At 51.2% G+C, this 17064-nt stretch overlaps 10 protein-coding genes across 10 annotated transcripts; 6 read left to right on the top strand and 4 right to left on the bottom strand.

Moving 5' to 3' along the window:
• Window positions 1-87: 87 nt before the first annotated feature.
• CC1G_00987 (peptide methionine sulfoxide reductase msrB) lies at window positions 88-719 on the bottom strand (the record flags this gene model as incomplete). Its single annotated transcript, XM_001831388.1, has 5 exons — window positions 88-140; window positions 194-319; window positions 379-409; window positions 465-593; window positions 660-719. 5 exons carry the CDS (start codon window positions 717-719, stop codon window positions 88-90), a joined length of 399 nt encoding a protein of 132 aa, XP_001831440.1.
• Window positions 720-1307: 588 nt separating this feature from the next.
• CC1G_00986 (eukaryotic translation initiation factor 4E member 2) lies at window positions 1308-2479 on the bottom strand (the record flags this gene model as incomplete). The annotated part of the gene is made up of 5 exons (XM_001831387.2): window positions 2144-2479; window positions 1994-2084; window positions 1542-1936; window positions 1425-1489; window positions 1308-1369 (listed from the first exon to the last, which is right to left on the bottom strand). Exons 1-5 carry the CDS (start codon window positions 2350-2352, stop codon window positions 1308-1310), a joined length of 822 nt encoding a protein of 273 aa, XP_001831439.1. The 5' UTR covers window positions 2353-2479.
• A 43-nt stretch (window positions 2480-2522) lies between these two features.
• On the top strand, window positions 2523-3793 carry CC1G_00985 (hypothetical protein; the record flags this gene model as incomplete). Its single annotated transcript, XM_001831386.2, has 4 exons — window positions 2523-2526; window positions 2565-2692; window positions 2948-3226; window positions 3290-3793. The coding sequence occupies 4 exons, from the start codon at window positions 2523-2525 to the stop codon at window positions 3791-3793; spliced, it is 915 nt and encodes a 304-aa protein (XP_001831438.2).
• Window positions 3794-4074: 281 nt separating this feature from the next.
• CC1G_00984 (hst3 protein) lies at window positions 4075-5799 on the bottom strand (the record flags this gene model as incomplete). The annotated part of the gene is made up of 5 exons (XM_001831385.2): window positions 4075-4529; window positions 4582-5073; window positions 5127-5163; window positions 5230-5598; window positions 5656-5799. The coding sequence occupies 5 exons, from the start codon at window positions 5797-5799 to the stop codon at window positions 4075-4077; spliced, it is 1497 nt and encodes a 498-aa protein (XP_001831437.2).
• A 378-nt stretch (window positions 5800-6177) lies between these two features.
• Window positions 6178-6564, top strand: CC1G_00983 (hypothetical protein; the record flags this gene model as incomplete). The annotated part of the gene is made up of 3 exons (XM_001831384.2): window positions 6178-6257; window positions 6309-6382; window positions 6437-6564. The coding sequence occupies 3 exons, from the start codon at window positions 6178-6180 to the stop codon at window positions 6562-6564; spliced, it is 282 nt and encodes a 93-aa protein (XP_001831436.2).
• A 951-nt stretch (window positions 6565-7515) lies between these two features.
• CC1G_00982 (PQ loop repeat protein) lies at window positions 7516-8906 on the top strand (the record flags this gene model as incomplete). The annotated part of the gene is made up of 5 exons (XM_001831383.2): window positions 7516-7524; window positions 7750-8097; window positions 8157-8363; window positions 8524-8666; window positions 8690-8906. The coding sequence occupies 5 exons, from the start codon at window positions 7516-7518 to the stop codon at window positions 8904-8906; spliced, it is 924 nt and encodes a 307-aa protein (XP_001831435.2).
• Window positions 8907-9595: 689 nt separating this feature from the next.
• On the top strand, window positions 9596-10657 carry CC1G_00981 (hypothetical protein; the record flags this gene model as incomplete). The annotated part of the gene is made up of 5 exons (XM_001831382.1): window positions 9596-9914; window positions 9974-10085; window positions 10453-10499; window positions 10558-10580; window positions 10643-10657. The coding sequence occupies 5 exons, from the start codon at window positions 9596-9598 to the stop codon at window positions 10655-10657; spliced, it is 516 nt and encodes a 171-aa protein (XP_001831434.1).
• A 508-nt stretch (window positions 10658-11165) lies between these two features.
• Window positions 11166-12971, top strand: CC1G_00980 (hypothetical protein; the record flags this gene model as incomplete). The annotated part of the gene is made up of 6 exons (XM_001831381.1): window positions 11166-12174; window positions 12226-12331; window positions 12394-12590; window positions 12644-12693; window positions 12751-12773; window positions 12827-12971. The coding sequence occupies 6 exons, from the start codon at window positions 11166-11168 to the stop codon at window positions 12969-12971; spliced, it is 1530 nt and encodes a 509-aa protein (XP_001831433.1).
• Window positions 12972-13119: 148 nt separating this feature from the next.
• Window positions 13120-14946, bottom strand: CC1G_00979 (pre-rRNA-processing protein IPI3; the record flags this gene model as incomplete). Its single annotated transcript, XM_001831380.2, has 7 exons — window positions 13120-13413; window positions 13475-13802; window positions 13853-14115; window positions 14165-14312; window positions 14370-14503; window positions 14552-14665; window positions 14716-14946. 7 exons carry the CDS (start codon window positions 14944-14946, stop codon window positions 13120-13122), a joined length of 1512 nt encoding a protein of 503 aa, XP_001831432.2.
• A 219-nt stretch (window positions 14947-15165) lies between these two features.
• On the top strand, window positions 15166-16853 carry CC1G_00978 (hypothetical protein; the record flags this gene model as incomplete). The annotated part of the gene is made up of 7 exons (XM_001831379.2): window positions 15166-15223; window positions 15276-15379; window positions 15435-15479; window positions 15527-16030; window positions 16081-16582; window positions 16665-16688; window positions 16738-16853. 7 exons carry the CDS (start codon window positions 15166-15168, stop codon window positions 16851-16853), a joined length of 1353 nt encoding a protein of 450 aa, XP_001831431.2.
• Window positions 16854-17064: the final 211 nt, after the last annotated feature.

Below are 17064 nucleotides of genomic sequence, written 5' to 3'. Positions count from 1 at the left end.
GTTTTGACGCTCCTAATTGCCTTTGCTTGTAACAACAATTCAGGTCAGCGCAACCATACTGGCAATCTAGTGAAACCAAATCACAGCTTACTCTTCCTTGAACTTTAGCGAAATCGAGTTTACACAGTGCCTTTCATCGGCTTAGGAAGGATATCAGATACGATCGAAGAATCCGGAACGCAAGTCGACGCACTCGGAGTAGGGAACCCTTCTCCCTTGAATACATGGCCCAGATGGCCTCCGCAGGCCGTGCAAGTGATTTCCGTGCGCGCCATACCGAAACTGTTATCAGTGTGACGACTTACTGCGCCAGGGATTGCTGTGCAGAGTCGTTGGTATGATGGCAGAAATGATAGCACGGAGAGTCTAGAGACGTACCATCGAAAAATGCAGGCCATCCGCAGCCACTCTATATTTGATTTCGCAAAGTTAGTCACCGAGAGGAAGAAATAAATATGACGTACATCAAACTTGGTCGAACTCTTGTACAGAGGTGTTCCACATCCTGCACAGTTGTATACACCTTCGGCCTTGTGCTTGTTGTACTCTCCTGTTCCTGGAGGTTCGGTGCCCTTCTGGCGGAGGATCCTGAACTATGCAGTGTTTCAACGGATGTTAGCTGGCACTGTCTTCACCCGCGGTGTAACGTATGCACTTACTTGCTCGGGTGAGAGAACAGCCCTCCACTCCTCCTCCGTCTTCTTCACACTTGTGCTCATGTTTCTGCTATTGAACTGCGCCAAGGCAACGGGAGTGAAACTCAGGCTCGATACAGCGACAGGTCTTGGTGTTCGCAGTCGTACGGCGGACGAAAGAAAACGGCGAGAACGAAGGAACATAACAATATAAAAGAGAGCCTTATAAGTACGGCTTAGCTCACATGTGGTTGATGATGACGATGTTACCCTGGAGAGGGTCGGCAATACGATGACAGACTCGGTGGGGGTACGCGACAACTTCAAGGGGATCGGAGACAAGAATCGATGACATATCTGATCAGGCTAGGGTCATGTGATGCTAATGAGTGTACGTAAAGTCGCCTTGGTGAGAGGAAAGCTACGAGGAGAAAGGCCTTGGAGAGGGAGCTTTAGATTCGTTCCAGACACAACGTGGCCCGGAACAGACCGCGAGCTTCAGCAGACATGACAAGAGGGAACGAACAGTGTTTACGGGAGCCAGAAACTCGAGTGGCGACTGAAGATTGAGCCCCGCGTTCTGACCAGAAAGCAAACGGTGTAAGATTTCGCCTTGAGGAGGAGAAATGATTGTATATGATCAATGAGCTAGCACAAGCAAGGAACAGCAGGTCAAGACAACGTGGCACGGTCGATGGCTGAATTGCGGAAGCTAGATTTGTCTTGCATCGAATCTGCAGCAGCAAAAGGTTAACTCTGGCTTTCAACAGAGTACAAGTAGAGACGCACCATTATTGGTTTTATACTCCATTATTGTTGATGGAGGGAGGTTCAACACCCTCCTGATAGTATCCCTACAACATCCTGTAAACCAACGAAACCCAAAGAATCCGACGAACCACCCACCTAATCTTCTCCCTGACCTGCCTATTGGCCTCCACCCTATTCCACAGACTAATAATATCCTCACTCTGTCGAACGCTAATTGTACAACCACATATTTCAGGGTATTGGTTTTCATCTTCGCTATTCTCGCCTCCGTCCGCTTTGGCTGCTGTTGGTGAAGAGGTGGTACTTCGGCAATCGTCGAATAGGTCACCAATGACTGCGAGGACGAGGTCTTCCCAGAGACGATCCGCGACGCCTTTCCTCAATCTGATGATCCATTTTCCACCGGCGAGGTTCAAAGGGTCCTCCCATACAGGTCGTCGGACGTTGGAATGGAAGAGGAGGTAGTCGGTGGTAGGTTGGAGACCTGAGGGAGGGGATAGGTGGGTCCATAAGGACCAGAACGATTCAACCTGGATCGCACAAGTTCATAAGTCGGTCGTTTGACAAAAGGATCCACAGTCTCGCACCGAACTGAACGCAGCAATCTTTTTAATCCCCTCTTCATAATCAATCACTTTATTTCCCGGTGCACGTTGCTGCCTGAACCAAAACACCCATCTGGGAAAGGAGAGCATGAGTATTGGCTCTTGGGAGCACAAAGTAACGTACGAACATACGTGTTTCGAAGGGGGTGAACTTTGGGTGTGGAAGATACAGAGTTGTTCTCGGATGAGTCCTTGGATTTTGAACGTTCTCCATTGTTCAAAGCGGACACAGACGTTGAGAAATGTTTGGAAGATGAGACACGGTTCTTCCCATTGTTGGCAGAGGTGGTTGGAGCACCAGTGGTCGTCTGAGCAGAGTTGTTGGGACTGTTGTTTGACATGGCGGAGGGAGATGGATTGGCGCTGTTGGCCAGAAAACGAGAGGTGGTCGAGTGATTTGAAAAGTAGTTGGTAGCCATTGTACAAATACAGTTATAAAGAGATGGAATAAATCTAAGTCGAGCAGAGGCAAAAAGAGATCAAACGAAATAAAGCGATCGGTTGCTTAGTCATGGGTGAGCGGGTCTTTTCATCTTTCAACTCGTCTTCTCAGCGCTCTACTCGACGGCCTCGGGATTCATGAAGCTCATGCTGCGCCCAGAATGGCGCCTTTGGCCACTCTCTTCATTCCTCGGCATCGTTGACATCAAAACAGGCGTCGTCGTCGGTCTCATCTTTGCAGTGAGCTCCACAATCCAACTTTTTCTCTTTACACACTCATTTCGCGTCACCAGTTGCTAAACAAGGTCGCAGGCGTCTATGGGCTTATTGCAGTTCTCACCGGCGCAGGAGGTTCATTTGCACAACTGAGTCTCTACATTTACTCGGCCCTAGCCCTGCTAGTCCTTGCCTGGGGTCTGTACTCAGTGCAAAAGGTTCGCAATCCAAACCCCAATATTGATCGCGGAAACCTAACATTCAAGGTGGTTTCAATAGGAAGACTCCAAGAGCTCTCTCTACTTTGCGCACATCTACTTTGCAGACCACATATTCTCTACATCCTGGACTGTATTCTTCGCGGTAGATTGGTGGCTATGGACGCCTCATGACGGACAACGGCAAGCCAACTCACCAGCGCAGCAAGCCATGGTCAAGCTGGCCAACATCACCGCAGTGCCCCTCACGCCTCAGGAGCGAGAAGAGGCTGCAATGACAATCTGGAACCACGAAAAGGGGAAGGCTGCTGCTATCATCATTATTTCGTGGTTTGTCAAGGTGCGTTCATCCGGGCTCTGTCCTGAGGGGATCACAACGTGTTTACCTCGCTTTCAACCCCAGCTCTACTTTATCGTCCTCATCTATTCCTACGCCTCGCACCTCCGCAAAGGATCGTACCGCTCCCTGCCCCTCACAAGAAGTGCATATGCCTCGACAACTGCCGCACATCCTGCAAACGCATATGAAGCACTTGGACACAACGATGACGATGTGGAAGACTTTTACCGTGTCCCTCTACAAACTCCTCCTGCCTCTGGTCACCGTCGCGGTGGAAGCCAACATTCTGTATCTGGATCTGTCGATTTCGTCAGTGCACCTGGTCGGATACCGCGTAAAAAGGGCTTCGGGAGCATGAGCTTGTCGAATGGCGGGACGAGGGATCGAAGGATCGAAGAGGAGGATGTACTATTCGATGAAGATGAGGCGACGTATGCTGCGTCAAGCTCATCTAGAGCACACTCGAAGCTCGGTACAGACAGCACTCTCAACAATAGCGACGAGGAGAGGGCTGTAGGTGGATTCGCGTCTGACAGCAGTGGTAAAAGCAAGTCCAGGAGATCATAGGATGCTGTCTTACCACCGTGCTTTGGCTAATACCCCGTCTCGTGTCTTTGCTACTCACGCCAGTTCTACGTCGACTAGACCTTTTACATCTGACACTGTATCTAATTGTATCCTTGAATAATTGCCGGAATTCATTGCGCTGTAATCGGAGGCTGCAGGGGTATCTGAACGCTGATTCTTTGGAAACCAACAAATCGAATGCGACGAAGATATAAACAGGGATACTATGTATACAAAAGATAAACGGAGAAAACTATCTAATGAGCAGGAGAAATCAGGCCTCAGGTTGCAGATACTTCTGCTGCCTTTCCTCTCCGTCGAGCAGTGGGCTTTGCTGTAGCTGCCTTCTTGGTTGGCGCCGCCCTCCGACTTGTCTTCGCTGCGACAGCCTTCTTCCTAGGCGGAATAACCACCTCCACAGTCTTCGGCTTCTCACTCTTGAGGTCTTTCAGCACTTCTGATTCTAAATCTTGCATCGATAGATCGACAATGCTGATGTCCATACGGGACGTCTCCATGGGGTCAGGGATAGTGTTGGTTGCCTCGGAGAATAGCATCTTGCGCTCGCTAGGAGGGAGGATGCCCTGGAAGGGGGCGACGGATTGACGTTTAGATGGACTGGAGTCCAGGTCGTCATAGTGTGTCGATTTCTGTCGGCGTTTGCCAGGTGAAGAGGGTGGATTGGCGACGCTGTAAATAGCGTCTGGAGGAGCATTTTCGTCCTTCTTCTTCGACGCTGGAAACAGTGTCAGTACGATGCTCTGTTGCACGGGAAAGAGGTGTCTCACCTTTCTTTGCTGCGACGGTTGTTGGCTTGGCTGCTTTGAAACCAAGCTCGCCACTCAGTGTTTGCTGAATTTCCCAGTCAGCAGGCCTCATCCTCTTCCAATCCTCAATAACCCTATTGACCCATGTGTCACTGTCGCCTTGGACGTGGTAGTCGATATAGTCGGACCACTCGGAGCTAGGCGGGGTCTTGTTGACAAAAATAACCTTGAATGGTTTCCTTCCCAGTGAAGGAGCAGAAGTAGAGGTTGCATTGGAAGAAGCAGCAGTGGAGGCGTGAATAGTTTTGGCGAACTCCTTCACCAACTTCTTCAAGCCGTGCACTTTGAGTGAAGTGCCCATGATGATCAACATGTCGGGTTTCTTCGAGAGGTCCGTCGTTTGGATTTCGCCTATGTCGTCACCGAGAGGATGGGGTTCGTCGTAGAGGACGATAGCTGGTCGTAGAGAACCGACGCGTAGTGCCCGAGCGGAGCGGGCCACACGTGCCTCGGCTAGCGTATCATTCAGCAATGGCCCCACATTATGTATGTGCGCAACTACTCACAGCGTGAGGTGCATTCAGGACACCCAGGTGCAACACCCTGAAGGAACGAGTTCAAATGCTCGTCTGTGCACGGGAATTCAGCCGCACATGCGATGCATCGCACGCGATGAATGTCACCGTGGAGTTGAACGTTGCGGACGGCCTTTAGCCTAGTGGCCTTGCCTTTTCCCTTCACGTCTGCGCTGGCTGGAGCGCAACCGACAAGACCAACACGTTCTTCCAGCCCGTCAATGTTCTGAGTATACGAGCGAAGGAGCTTGTTCTTGGAATCCAAGGTCTTGATGAAGTGGTGTGTTGCGGAAGGCTTTGCCACGTCAATCTTCTTCTTAAGCTCGGCAATGAAGCTGAAGAACACTGATGTCGAGGTGCTGTCGCGAAACAGCGAAGCGTCGAAGAGGTCCTTGCCTTTGAGAACTACATCAGGGTAGCGCTCTTTGACGAGATTGTACAGTCCATCCGATGAACGAAAGTCCTGTGTACGAATAGTTAGCATCCATTGTATGTCTCAGAGTAAGTTGACTTTGCATACCGGTATGCCACACGAACACGAAATTCCAGCGCCAGTAACCAAGACAATCTTCTTCCTCTTTGCGACGGCCAGCGACAAATCTGAAAGCACCCTCTTGGTCTGCGCGTCGGACGCGGCAGCGGCGAGGTCGAGGGTGACGGTCATCGTCGCTGTCTATGAACAAATTGGAGCGTCGCCGTTGTTGAAGTTGATGATCGCAAAACTTGAACAAGCTGAACGTGGTCTTGGCGCGTCCTGGGAGCGCGCTTGGTCACGTGCTCTGTGTTGTGTGATCAATTGGGTCCGGAGGATGCCGAATGTGCCGGGATGAAGGATGCGGGGTAGCTAAGATCAGAATGCCGGGGCATGTCGTGAACTTGCTTGTCCAACCAACCCTTCTTTCTCATACCACTCACTACTTCCTCTCGACCACCGTCGTCCCCTTGTTTTCCTTTTTGATTTCACAATGGTCAGTCTGCACATTAAATTGAACATTGAGAACTCGCTAACAAGCTAGGATAGTCTGCATACCCCGCTTATACCATGGGAGGTCTTTGCATCGTCGGTGGTGTTACCGGCTTTGCCAGGACGAGGTCGATCCCTTCCTTGGTTGCAGGCGTCGGGTGAGTCTCTTCATTGTCTCTCTTTTCATCAGTATCTGATGATGCTCCCAGTGTTGGTCTTCTCTATCTCTGGAGCGCCGATGCCATCCGGAAAGGAACTCACAACGGTATTGAGGGTGCCCTTGGTACGAAAAGCATTCCTATACCCGTACACCGTGTACTCACCCCTCTCATCGCAGGTGCCTCTGCTCTCCTCCTTCTCTCCTCCATCCCCCGAGTCACCAAAGGCCCCGTCCCAGCACTATTGGCCGTCACATCTACAGCGACTGGTCTTTATTACGCCAAGGTCTACTCGAACTCGCAGTGAACCTGTACTACCTCTTTCATCCCTTCGCTTTGTTTCCTCATCCTCTCATCTCCAATGTATCTATACGCGATCTATACCGACCCATTTCATTCCGCGTACGCCGCTGGGACATGGCCTTCCCCAAATCACATGGGCATCGTCGAGCCTGCTATACGATTAGGCGGTCTGTACCGGACTTGGCACCGTCCTCATCCATTCCCTCTCCCGCCTTTCTGACCTGTTGCAGTACACAGCTCCCCTTGAACAACGACTGACGCGTCGTAGTCGTCAGCACCTGTCGTAACGTGCAGAATTCCGGCCTCGTCGAAGCTGGTGTCGAGATTCGGTCCAGAATCGATCAGGCTTGGCTGAGGCTAGTCTTTTCGACCAGTCTTCCATTGGTACGCGTTCAGGCCGTTGTTCTTGACACGTCTACACCCCGAGTAAACTCCAAGTATTCCCTCTCTAAGTCCTTTCTCTTGCCGTCGGTAGCCGTCAGTTGCATTGTGAGAAACCAGGCGCCCCTGTTCTATTTATAGAAAGGCTGATTGCCTCAGTCTACGCGCTGCCACCACATTTGCCTGGGGTACTGTCCTCAGCTTTCATTGCTACATTAGCTGTCACCTCACTAGCTGATGGAGCTCAGTGACATTGCGAGTTTGGCACTCCATCACAGTATGGACGTCAAGCCAGGTGGCTCCCATGATAAGGAATCGAAGATAAGACCCACCTGCAGCTGAGACCCCGTTACTGTGCTCGTTCGACCTCGAACTCCATTGTCTGAACCCCCTGTTCTTCATGCCTCCATCCAATACAGTGGCAGAGAATGTTTTTGGCACCCTAGGTGAGATCCATCCCTAGTCACCAACTGGTTCTACTCATGTCGCGAGTAGGGACTGTTTGTTGGACTGGCCAGCTTATCCCGCAGATATGGAAAAGCTGGAGGGATAAATCGACTACAGGCCTCTCTGAATGGTTAATGTGCGTCGAGGACGACCGCTTCTTCGCCGTCCTATGCGCTGCAACTCTCTTCAGGCTCCTATGGGGGTTCTCCTCTGTGTTTCAGGGTGCATACGTGATTGTGCAGAAAATCAACATTCCACTCATGGTTCAACCTCAACTATTTGGGTTTCTGGCTTTCGTTTCCTGGGGTCAAGTATGGCGTAGCCATCTACCATTCCAGGGTTGAACTGAAGCTACCACCAGTGTCAATACTATGGCCACCAACGAACCCGCAAAGTCGCCCTTTTCGTGACAGCCGCCGTCGTCCTCCTGAGCGCCATCCTTGAACTGGCCCTCGTCCTCGCAGTTCGCCCTATCAAAAACGACCACACCAAAGACATGATCCTCCAGTTCTGCGGGATCTTCGCCTCCATCCTCATCGCCGTCGCTCTGTTTCCTCAATATTGGGAGATTTACAAGTTAAAAGCAGTCATTGGGATCTCTCTGGTCTTTATTAGCATCGATATACTGGGAGGGGTGTTCAACGATTTGTCGTTGGTGTTTAAGGAGGAGTTTGATGTCATCGCTGCGTGCCAGTATACTGTGGTAGTTGTGAGCTCTTAATTCATCACCTTTCGCGGATGTCCACTGAACTTATTCGTCGGATGAAGGTTCTCGATAGCGTTATAATCCTTGCAGCTGGATTCTTCAAAGTGAAGGACTGGAGGAACCGGGGGTCAATCTCTGCGAGGGATGATAAAACACAGCAACAGACATGTCGCGTGGAAGATCTGCATTCCAGGACCCTGTCCACTGCTGATACTACGCTTTCCGTGTCTCGGCTCCCATCGTTCCACCAAGCAGAAGTCCAAGTAGGGGTTGGTCGAGACTGGAACTACCGATGTGCGCACGGTGCCTGCCTGATCCCCAATACTTAGTAGGAACATTTAATTTGAATTTATCTCCTGCCCTGCGGTGCTCTCACAATTGTTTGTCGTAAGACTCGGAGTTGGTGAGAGGCATCCCAGGACCTCCCAGGACCCAGCACTTTCCGAAGCAGGTGGAAAGGCGGAGGCGCGTCGGGACTCGGAAGGCGACCGGAAGGAAGGCGCGTCCAATGGGCCGGTCACCGGCAATTCGCGCGAAAAAACGCGTCGCGTTGAACGCGCCAAGGACCTTGTGTTCGTTCTCTTGCCTCTCTTAGGTTGGCTGCCCATGGACCAACAGCGATCCTGGAGCTCGAGACTCGCAATGACTACGGAAAGAACGACAACGAAAGGTCTTCCGGGAATCCAGAACAAGTGACCTCTCCGCCGCCAACGTCGACAGGCACGGTCAATGCGAATCGCAAGGTACGGGGACGGGGATGCGATGCTAGCATGGGCCCTGAAGGCCTGAAGGCTCGGAATATGTCCCTATGAAATTCCTGTTCGTCGAGGCGGTGACATCACGCTCTGCAATCCTCTGGCACCAACTTCTGACACATCGTCGACGGATCGTCACCAATGGTCACACCGACAATAATGAACGCTTGACGTGCGGCTTCTTTGTCAATCAGCAAGGCGAAATGCACTGTTCATGATGCACTGTTCGAGCGGAAGCCACCCATGCCTGAGGCTTCCTGCCCTTCGGGCGCTTAGCAAACCCGGAGCCCCTATCTGCTGGAACTCACTGGCAGGACCCTGCCACACCCCCGGTGCAGCCCTAGGATCCTTGCCAGATGCGGGCTCATTCAGTCCTCCCTATCTTCGACTTCTTCACGAACTCGCCTCCTTCGCGAAATGCAGTGCTCTAGGAAAACGTGCCTGAAGCATTGCCCCAGGTACTTGTGACCTCGCTTCACTTAGCGGCATGCGATACCTGGATGTGAGATATTGCCACTCCGCATTGAACCCTATTACAGCTTCGAAAGGAGATCTTTACGGCAAGCCCCATTGGACGGCTGGCTGTATAAGTACTATATATTAAGTCCCCGTTTTAGGGATAGTGTTCGGAACTGATTTCGTTTGGCGCTCCTTGTCACAACACCTCACCAAGTTATCCTCGTTGCAACCACGAGCCTCTCTGCTGCGCGAAAGTCTCGGAAAACTCTCCCTTGCATCCATTCAAGATGTCGGAAGTACTGTTGGCCAGACGTCCATACGAACCTCTAGCCCTCGACGGTCCTGGAGATACCTTCTCGACGCTCGACCTCCACTACGGAGGCTCATCCTCTCACCACCAGGAACAACGACAACCGACAGAGGAGTGCGCTATCTGCTTCGATGATCATCAGCATGAAGAGATGGTCGCCCTAACCGAGTGCAACCATACGTTCTGTCGGCCTTGCATGGTCTCCCATGTGCAAGCCAAGATGAGCGAGACGATATACCCCATTTTCTGTCCCCTGTGCGCCACGGATAGGAGCATTCCATTAGACGATAAAACCAGTACGTCCACGCATCATGAGAACCTGAAAAGCACTGTGGGACACTGACCTTTCTGGTAGAAATCGACCAACGCATCCTTGAAGAACTACACGACCTATTCCCCGCCAAAGACTTCGAGAAGTTCGAAGAACTGCAGTTGACAATGATATCCATGACCGTCCAATGTCCAGCGTAAGTCGCAAATACTCCATCTGTCAACCCATCCCTTCTGCTCGACTTTCGAAATGATCGACTTGTCATCATCAAACGTTGAACACTGAACAACCCCTATTTCAGTTGCAAACACGAAATGAGAGCGGCGCGGGAAGACCTCGACAACGTGCTTTTGACGTGCCCCATAGCCTCTTGCAGCGCAAAGTGGTGTAGAGCCTGCAATAAGACCGTGCGGAGCTGTTCAAAGTCGCATAGCTGTAGGCCGGATAGAAGGTTTAGGAGGATGATGTGGGTTAGGCGATGGAGATATTGCCCTGGTGGGTAGCAGGCATCCCTGCACTGATATCGCTTGTGTGTGTGGAAACCTATCTGACCCTATTGATAGGCTGTCGAACACCAATTCAGAAGGGGGAGGGCTGTGCGCATATGACTGTGAGTTCGGCATGCATCTTTCACCCTTAAGACTGGCTGATGTGACAATATTTGGCAGTGTCGAGTACCTGGATGCAGAACGTGAGTGATCAAAAATTGACCCCGAATGTAATTCACCAGGCTCTGTTCTTAACCCTTCCCAGCCATTTCTGCTTTAGATGCGGTGGTTCAATTTGGAAACCGGGGCAAAGAGGGGACGCGTACGACGCTGCGACCTTCCACAATAAATGGTGTCGGGTGGCCTTCGCCTTCAACAGTTGCTATCTTCAGTAAAGGTTGAGGCAACTTTTTCCGAGTCAATGTCGTCAATAATCTGTTTATGCAATGAGTCCTGAATAGGCATCACTGTACCATCACAAGTTGTCGCTCTCGAATTCTTTCATTCCCATGTATACTAGGACGATCCCAATGCTGTACTTCTAGAATGTGTTTTATATCTCATTGCATGCTTCTCTCTGAACTTGTTTTTCTCCTTCCCATCTATACCAAGTGTACAAAGCTGTTGAGGTAACCATCTCCATGCGGTGCAATCCGACAGCGCCTCACTGGTCGACGCATCAAACAAGCGCCCGGGAGTTTTCTCGCTGATGTTGACATTCCCAAGTGCGGTGTAGACTTCTGTGATCCTATGAAGCTGCAATTTCCCGACCTTTTCTACTGACCACCATGTCCAGCATCCCGGAAAGCCCCGTTGGCCCTCCACCAGCCTATGAAGAATTCCCGACGAACATCGCGACAAACCTTGAGGGCCCTTCGCGGCCCGAGCCTCTTCCCACATCCACCGCCAACAGTAGCACCTTGAAGCCCCGTCCGTCGACAGACTTCGGATGGCAGCTTTCCCTGCAGAAACTCACTGAAAAGGGAAAAGAACCATTGCCGCCAACCGAGGAACACGATGAACTCGCTGTAAAACCTGCAGCTGCAGCGCTCGACGGACTAGCCGACGAGAAACCAGAAGAGTCAGTGCAGAGACTCGATGGACGGGACGATGATGTGTCTGTTCTTCCTCCGCTCAGCGCCAATCCTTTCGATGAGCCAGTGCCGTCGAACGAGGACGAATTGGTGAAGCCAGAGTCCGCCAAACCAACGCCAACGCCACCCTCCGCGGACATTGCGACTCTTTCAAAACGCTACGTTGGGAAAGAGCTCGGTTGGCAGCTAGCACTGCAGAAACCCGAGGTTCAGACGGCGATGTCGCCCAAAGCCAGGGGCAAGCAGAAAGAGGTCGATGAATTCGCGAATCTGGATTTGGACATTGCTGCGAGGGCGTTCAAGGCTTTTTCTGTGGATGGCGATACGATGATGGCAAACTCGTCGAATGCCTATGACTCGTCGGAGAAGAATCCATTCCGCGCCCTGCTCGACCAGAAGGGCCAGGGGACTACTTTGATACCGCTGGACGACAGCAACAACAGCAACGAGCACCAATTGGGTTTGGACAAGGAATATGCACTCGCACAGCAAGCGGCGGAAGCAGAAGCAGCAATCATATTCAACTGTCAAGACTGCAGAGGCGAAGTGGAACTTACGGACATAGTCCAAGTTCCAACATGCGATCACATTGTTTGCTTGGAGTGTATTGCCGAGTACATCGACACTGAGATTGAGACCTCGGTGTTCCCCATGCCATGCTCCGTTTGTCGAGAGATTGGGGGTCCCGATGAGGTGCGAGGAGGTGAGAAGGTGATTTTATGGATGGTGGAGACATGGCTAACACAGTATCCAGTCATCACTCAGGAGCTTGCAGAAAGGGCGCCACTATCTCTGCGAGCGCTCGAGCTGTTCCGAGAGTATCAACTCTCGATGCACTCGACTCGGGTGTTCTGCCCCAAGTAAGTACTCCTTCGACTTCCTTTCCAAGCAATTCGTTTAACAGGCTGCCCCATTCTTCTAGATGCAAGGAAACCATGCTCGTCGATCGTCAACAGTACCGAGAGAGCACCGTCATTACTTGCCCGTTACCGAATTGCGGCGGCAAGTTTTGTAGGAAATGTCTCATGGACATGGAAAAAATCGACCCCAAGACGGGTATCGACAGGCATATTGCAAAATATTGCCATCCTACGAAGAATGGGTTCAGACCATGCCCAGGTATGGTTTATTGTCGTTCCCAAGTTTCCGACGGGAGCTCACTGGGTCCATAGAATGTGGTACATTGGCCAAGAGGATGATTCGAACGAACAATCACATAAAGGTTTGTCCATACGGCTTCAGCCTTCCTCGAGAGCCCTCACTAACCTTGTTTGCACAGTGCGGAGGCCTTGGGTGCAGAACGTAAGTATTCAGTTCATGTGTTCAAACTGCAAGTACTAAGCAAAGCCTTGCAGACACTTCTGCTATGCATGCGGCGATTCCATTGCCGATGAAGACACCTCGCCAGATGTCGATAATGACATCAGGAAGCATTATCAGAGCTGCACTTGGAGCAAGGCCATGGCCAAGAAACCTTCAGGTTCTTGTATCCTTATGTAGTTACTTTTTCCTTCCCTCATCCAAACCTATCCGCATATGCTTCCATATAACTTCATCTGTATTGTATTTACCAGGTCACGATACCCTTTGTATGATACCTCGAATCAAACTGCGTGGAACTTGCTCGAAGACAGCCAGCCAGTCTTCACTACGTCCCTATTCTACCCCGTTTACGACTTGGTTGGTCCTTTTCTTGGGGGTCTCCTTTCCCCTGCCCCACCAGTCGGTGGACAACAGTATCCCACATAGCATCATTTACTCCTTTCGCTTGTCCAAGCTGTGATTTTAGCCTCACAACCTCAGCTTCTAGATCCTGCACGCGTGACTGAAGAGAGGCGACGCTAGACTCTGGTGCATTCGGCGAAGTGATGGGCTGAACGAAGAACGCATGTTCTTTTAGGAATTCGTCGCTTTCGTAGAATGTGCTGTAGTCGATGGGTTTCTGTGGAGGGCAGCAAACGATTAGGTGGGATGACTACGGTGTGGAGGACGATGGAACTCACGAGTGCCCGGTTTTTGGTCATGATTAGTACTTCATGCGCTTCCCTCGCTTTAGCGTCCTTCATCCGTTGGAACGGTACAATAGGTTTTATAGGGATAGTGTCCTTGAGGTCGACGCTGCTCCCTACCCGGAAGTCCAGGTTCACATGGCCAATGAGATCCGGAGGCTTCAACATCGTTCGGATGTACGTTATCGATAGACCTTTGTTGGCAGTGATTGTCCGCAGGTGTTGGTGAGAAGGCACGTCGTACATGAGGATGGAACCTTCGGTCGTGCCAACTAGGAGAATGTTTGAAGCGAATGAGAGGGCGATAGACGCGATTGGCTGTCTGTGCGACAGTTCAGTGGAATCCAAGGATACATGGCACGAGGTACATACCCGACTTGTATCAGCCTCTTTTTCTGAGCCTCGATGATATCGTTCTCAATACGCATAACATCGTTTGCCCCTGAACCACCAACAGCCTCGACGATTTGGCCTGAGAACCTCGTCTTTTGCCGGAAGAGGTGGATTTTGTAGATGGATCCTTTTTCATTGCAGGTGGCGAAGAAGAATCGCTCGGTCAAGTCCCAGGCCAGGCTGTCGATCGGTGATGGAAATTCAAATGTCGAAAGAAGAGATTTCGAAGCGAGGTCCCAGACCTGTTGACTCGTTAGAATACGTCAAGGCTTAGGCGAAGGCGGTCAGTACCTTGACAGAGTGGTCTACCGAGGACGTGAGGACGCGACAGTTTGGGAAAAGACCTATACCGCAGACAATATCCGTGACTGGAAGGGTGTGGTCGGAAAGAGTGCAAAAGGGTGTCGGCAACTCGTTTTGACTTTCGTTATTAACCAATCTGAAGGAACCGCAAGATCAGGGCATGAACTAGGAGGGAAAAGGCGGTCCAATTGACCTGGACACGGACCAGACGCTCACAGCTGAATCGTCACCACCGGAAAGTAACGCAGCACCGTCCACTGTAAATCGCAGTACGTTCACTTGACGGTAGTGAGCATCCCAGCAATTGAAGAGGATTCCTGAGGCCGTCTACGATCCCAGTTAGATATGGACGATGGATATAATCAAGCTCCGCACCTCCCACAGGTATATCCGTCCCTGTGCTGTTCCAGCAGCACAAAAGTTTCCGGTCTTATCAAGCGTTAAGCAACTTGGTTTTTCGGGAAGGATGATTTTGAGCGCCAATTGGTCCTGTACAGAATCAGGCGGGTTGTACATTCGTGCAGAATGGTACCACACACCTTTTGAAAGTTGTAGACATTCAGGACAGTTTTGTCTGTCTGTGCAGCCAGAACCACCCCTCCCTGTAAACTCTTCGATTCCAGAACCGCGACCGACCGCGAACCGGCATTCGTCTGCTTAAAAGACGCGAGAGTTGCACCTGTCTGGATGTCGTGTATCGTTATACTGCCGATTCCCGCATTTGAAGACTGCGCAGAGGCAGAACAGAGAATGACTTCTTGAGCCTGCATTGAACGTCAAAAATCCCAAGAAGCCTGAATTTTCTGAATCTCAAAAGGGCGGCTCGGAGATTCCACGTGGGAAAGATTAGTCACGTGTTTTCTGCGGCATGTGGCGGCAGGTATATTGGCGCGCCTATTTCGCCTGCTCCCTGTTACCAGAACTTTCTGTCCATAGCTTTACATCTAACCACGACCAGGCCCTGGAGGTCAACGATAACAACCGCCACAATGGCCACCAAACTCTACGAAATACTCGAAATAGATGCAACGGCGACCTCAGAAGAAAGTGAGTATCGCAGTGTGGCGCATAGACGACTGTAATCTCACTGTGGAGACAGTTCGCAAGGCGTACAAGAAGCGGGCCCTGAAGACGCACCCCGACCGTTTGCCACGAAATGCGACTGAATCTGAGAAGAAGGCGTCTGAAGAAGAGTTTCGGAAGGTATGAAACTATCTGCACGGAGCGGGGCGAGGCTGTCTAAACGAGTCGCTTGCAGGTTAACCAGGCTTATGAGATCTTGATTGACGAAGAGAAGAGAAAGGTATGCAGTTCCATGTTCTGACAGGAATAATACTAATAGATATTTAGGAATACGACTTCCATGGTGTATGGCCGCCGCCCGACATTGAGGAAATTCCTAGGCCCAGCGGCAGTTGCTCGCACTTTGACCACTTCGACGACGCATTCTCGCACCCATTCTTCCATCATCACCACCGACATCACCCTTTCCATTCCTTCACTTTCACGGACCCATTCGCATTGTTCGACTCCATCTTTGGCGACTTTGCACCTCGTCGACAAGGCTTCGGAGGCGGCTTCGGCGCTTCGCTCTTTATGGACGACCCGTTCGACAGGTTCGCCCAGTTGGAGCGACAAATGGAGGCAGAGTTCAATGGGTTCCACAGTGGTTTCTCCATGTTCTCCTCCCCTTTCGGTCTACTGGGAGGCTTTGCACCTCGAGGCTTCTTAGCTGGCCCTGGACCAATGTCTAACGGTGGTGGCCGTTCTGGAGCTCGTTGGGTGTCGGAAAGCTTCTCAACTCAAAGCATCAATGGCGTGACTCAAAGTGTTCACAGACGTCGTGACGCTGAGGTATGTAATTTCTAACAGTAGCTTGTTCCTGCACTCATCATCGCATCCAGGGCAATGAACATGTCACTAGGATCTTTCCCGATGGGCGCGAAGTTTACACTATCAATGGGGTGGAGCAGCCATCTAGGGGGCAAATCGAGAATAAATCAGCAAGTAATAAGCAACTACCCCCTCCTCAACAAACAGGATACTCTACCTCGCGTTCCCAAACGCTTCCTGTTCAACGCAACTCCTCGTTGAATATGCCCCCGCCGCCACCTTATACGCCTCAGACGACTGCGCATCACCATCATCACCAGTACCATCAACCTCGAGTGGACCGCCAAGGTGACTACAACATGGGGTCTCCTCCTAGTGAGCACCCCCGTACATCGTCTGACCGTCGCGTTGACTATGAACCAAAACCCGCAGCCACTACTCCTGAAGTTCGAAGACACCGTGAGTCGGAAAGTCGTCGGCGGTCTTCTTCCTCGTCGCACTATCGAGACCGCGACCGTGATTACCGCGACCATCGAGACTATTACCAACACCGCGATGCTAGCCATTCCAAACGTAAGAGTTTCCTCGCTTCTGCATGGGATGGTCTTAACTCGCGATTGTCCTCGTTGTTCCGTGGCAAACACGACCAACACAGCGAGCACACCAGGACATCGCCCTAGTAAGTGGACTTTTACGCCTGTCTTGAACGGTGCTCACGTCCATCCTAGGCCCCCGATACCCTTATCAGAACCCCCAACCAGATCGAGATCACCATCGTCGCCATCATCACCGCCAGCAGCAACCGCAGTACAGCTCACCTGTGTACTACGGGCAAGATCGTTAAGTCAGTGCATCCTTCTTCTGTTTTCATTTCCTTCGTAAACTATGTCGCATCAATAGTCACCCTCACCTGTACCCAGTTCAAATTGTAGTTCTACCACCGCTTCTTCCTTGTACACGGAAAATGTGTAGCTTTACTTTAGCCCTTCGATCTTCGCCGATCTATGCACAATGAAGATTCTTGATTGTAGTCTTTGCTGTACATAGACATTGTA

This window comes from Coprinopsis cinerea (genome assembly GCF_000182895.1).
Source record: "Coprinopsis cinerea okayama7#130 chromosome 7 map unlocalized cont3.7, whole genome shotgun sequence".
In the NCBI taxonomy this organism is placed as follows: domain Eukaryota; kingdom Fungi; phylum Basidiomycota; class Agaricomycetes; order Agaricales; family Psathyrellaceae; genus Coprinopsis; species Coprinopsis cinerea.
The sequence above is the reverse complement of the archived record's forward strand: the minus strand, read 5'-3'. Positions and strand labels throughout refer to the sequence as shown.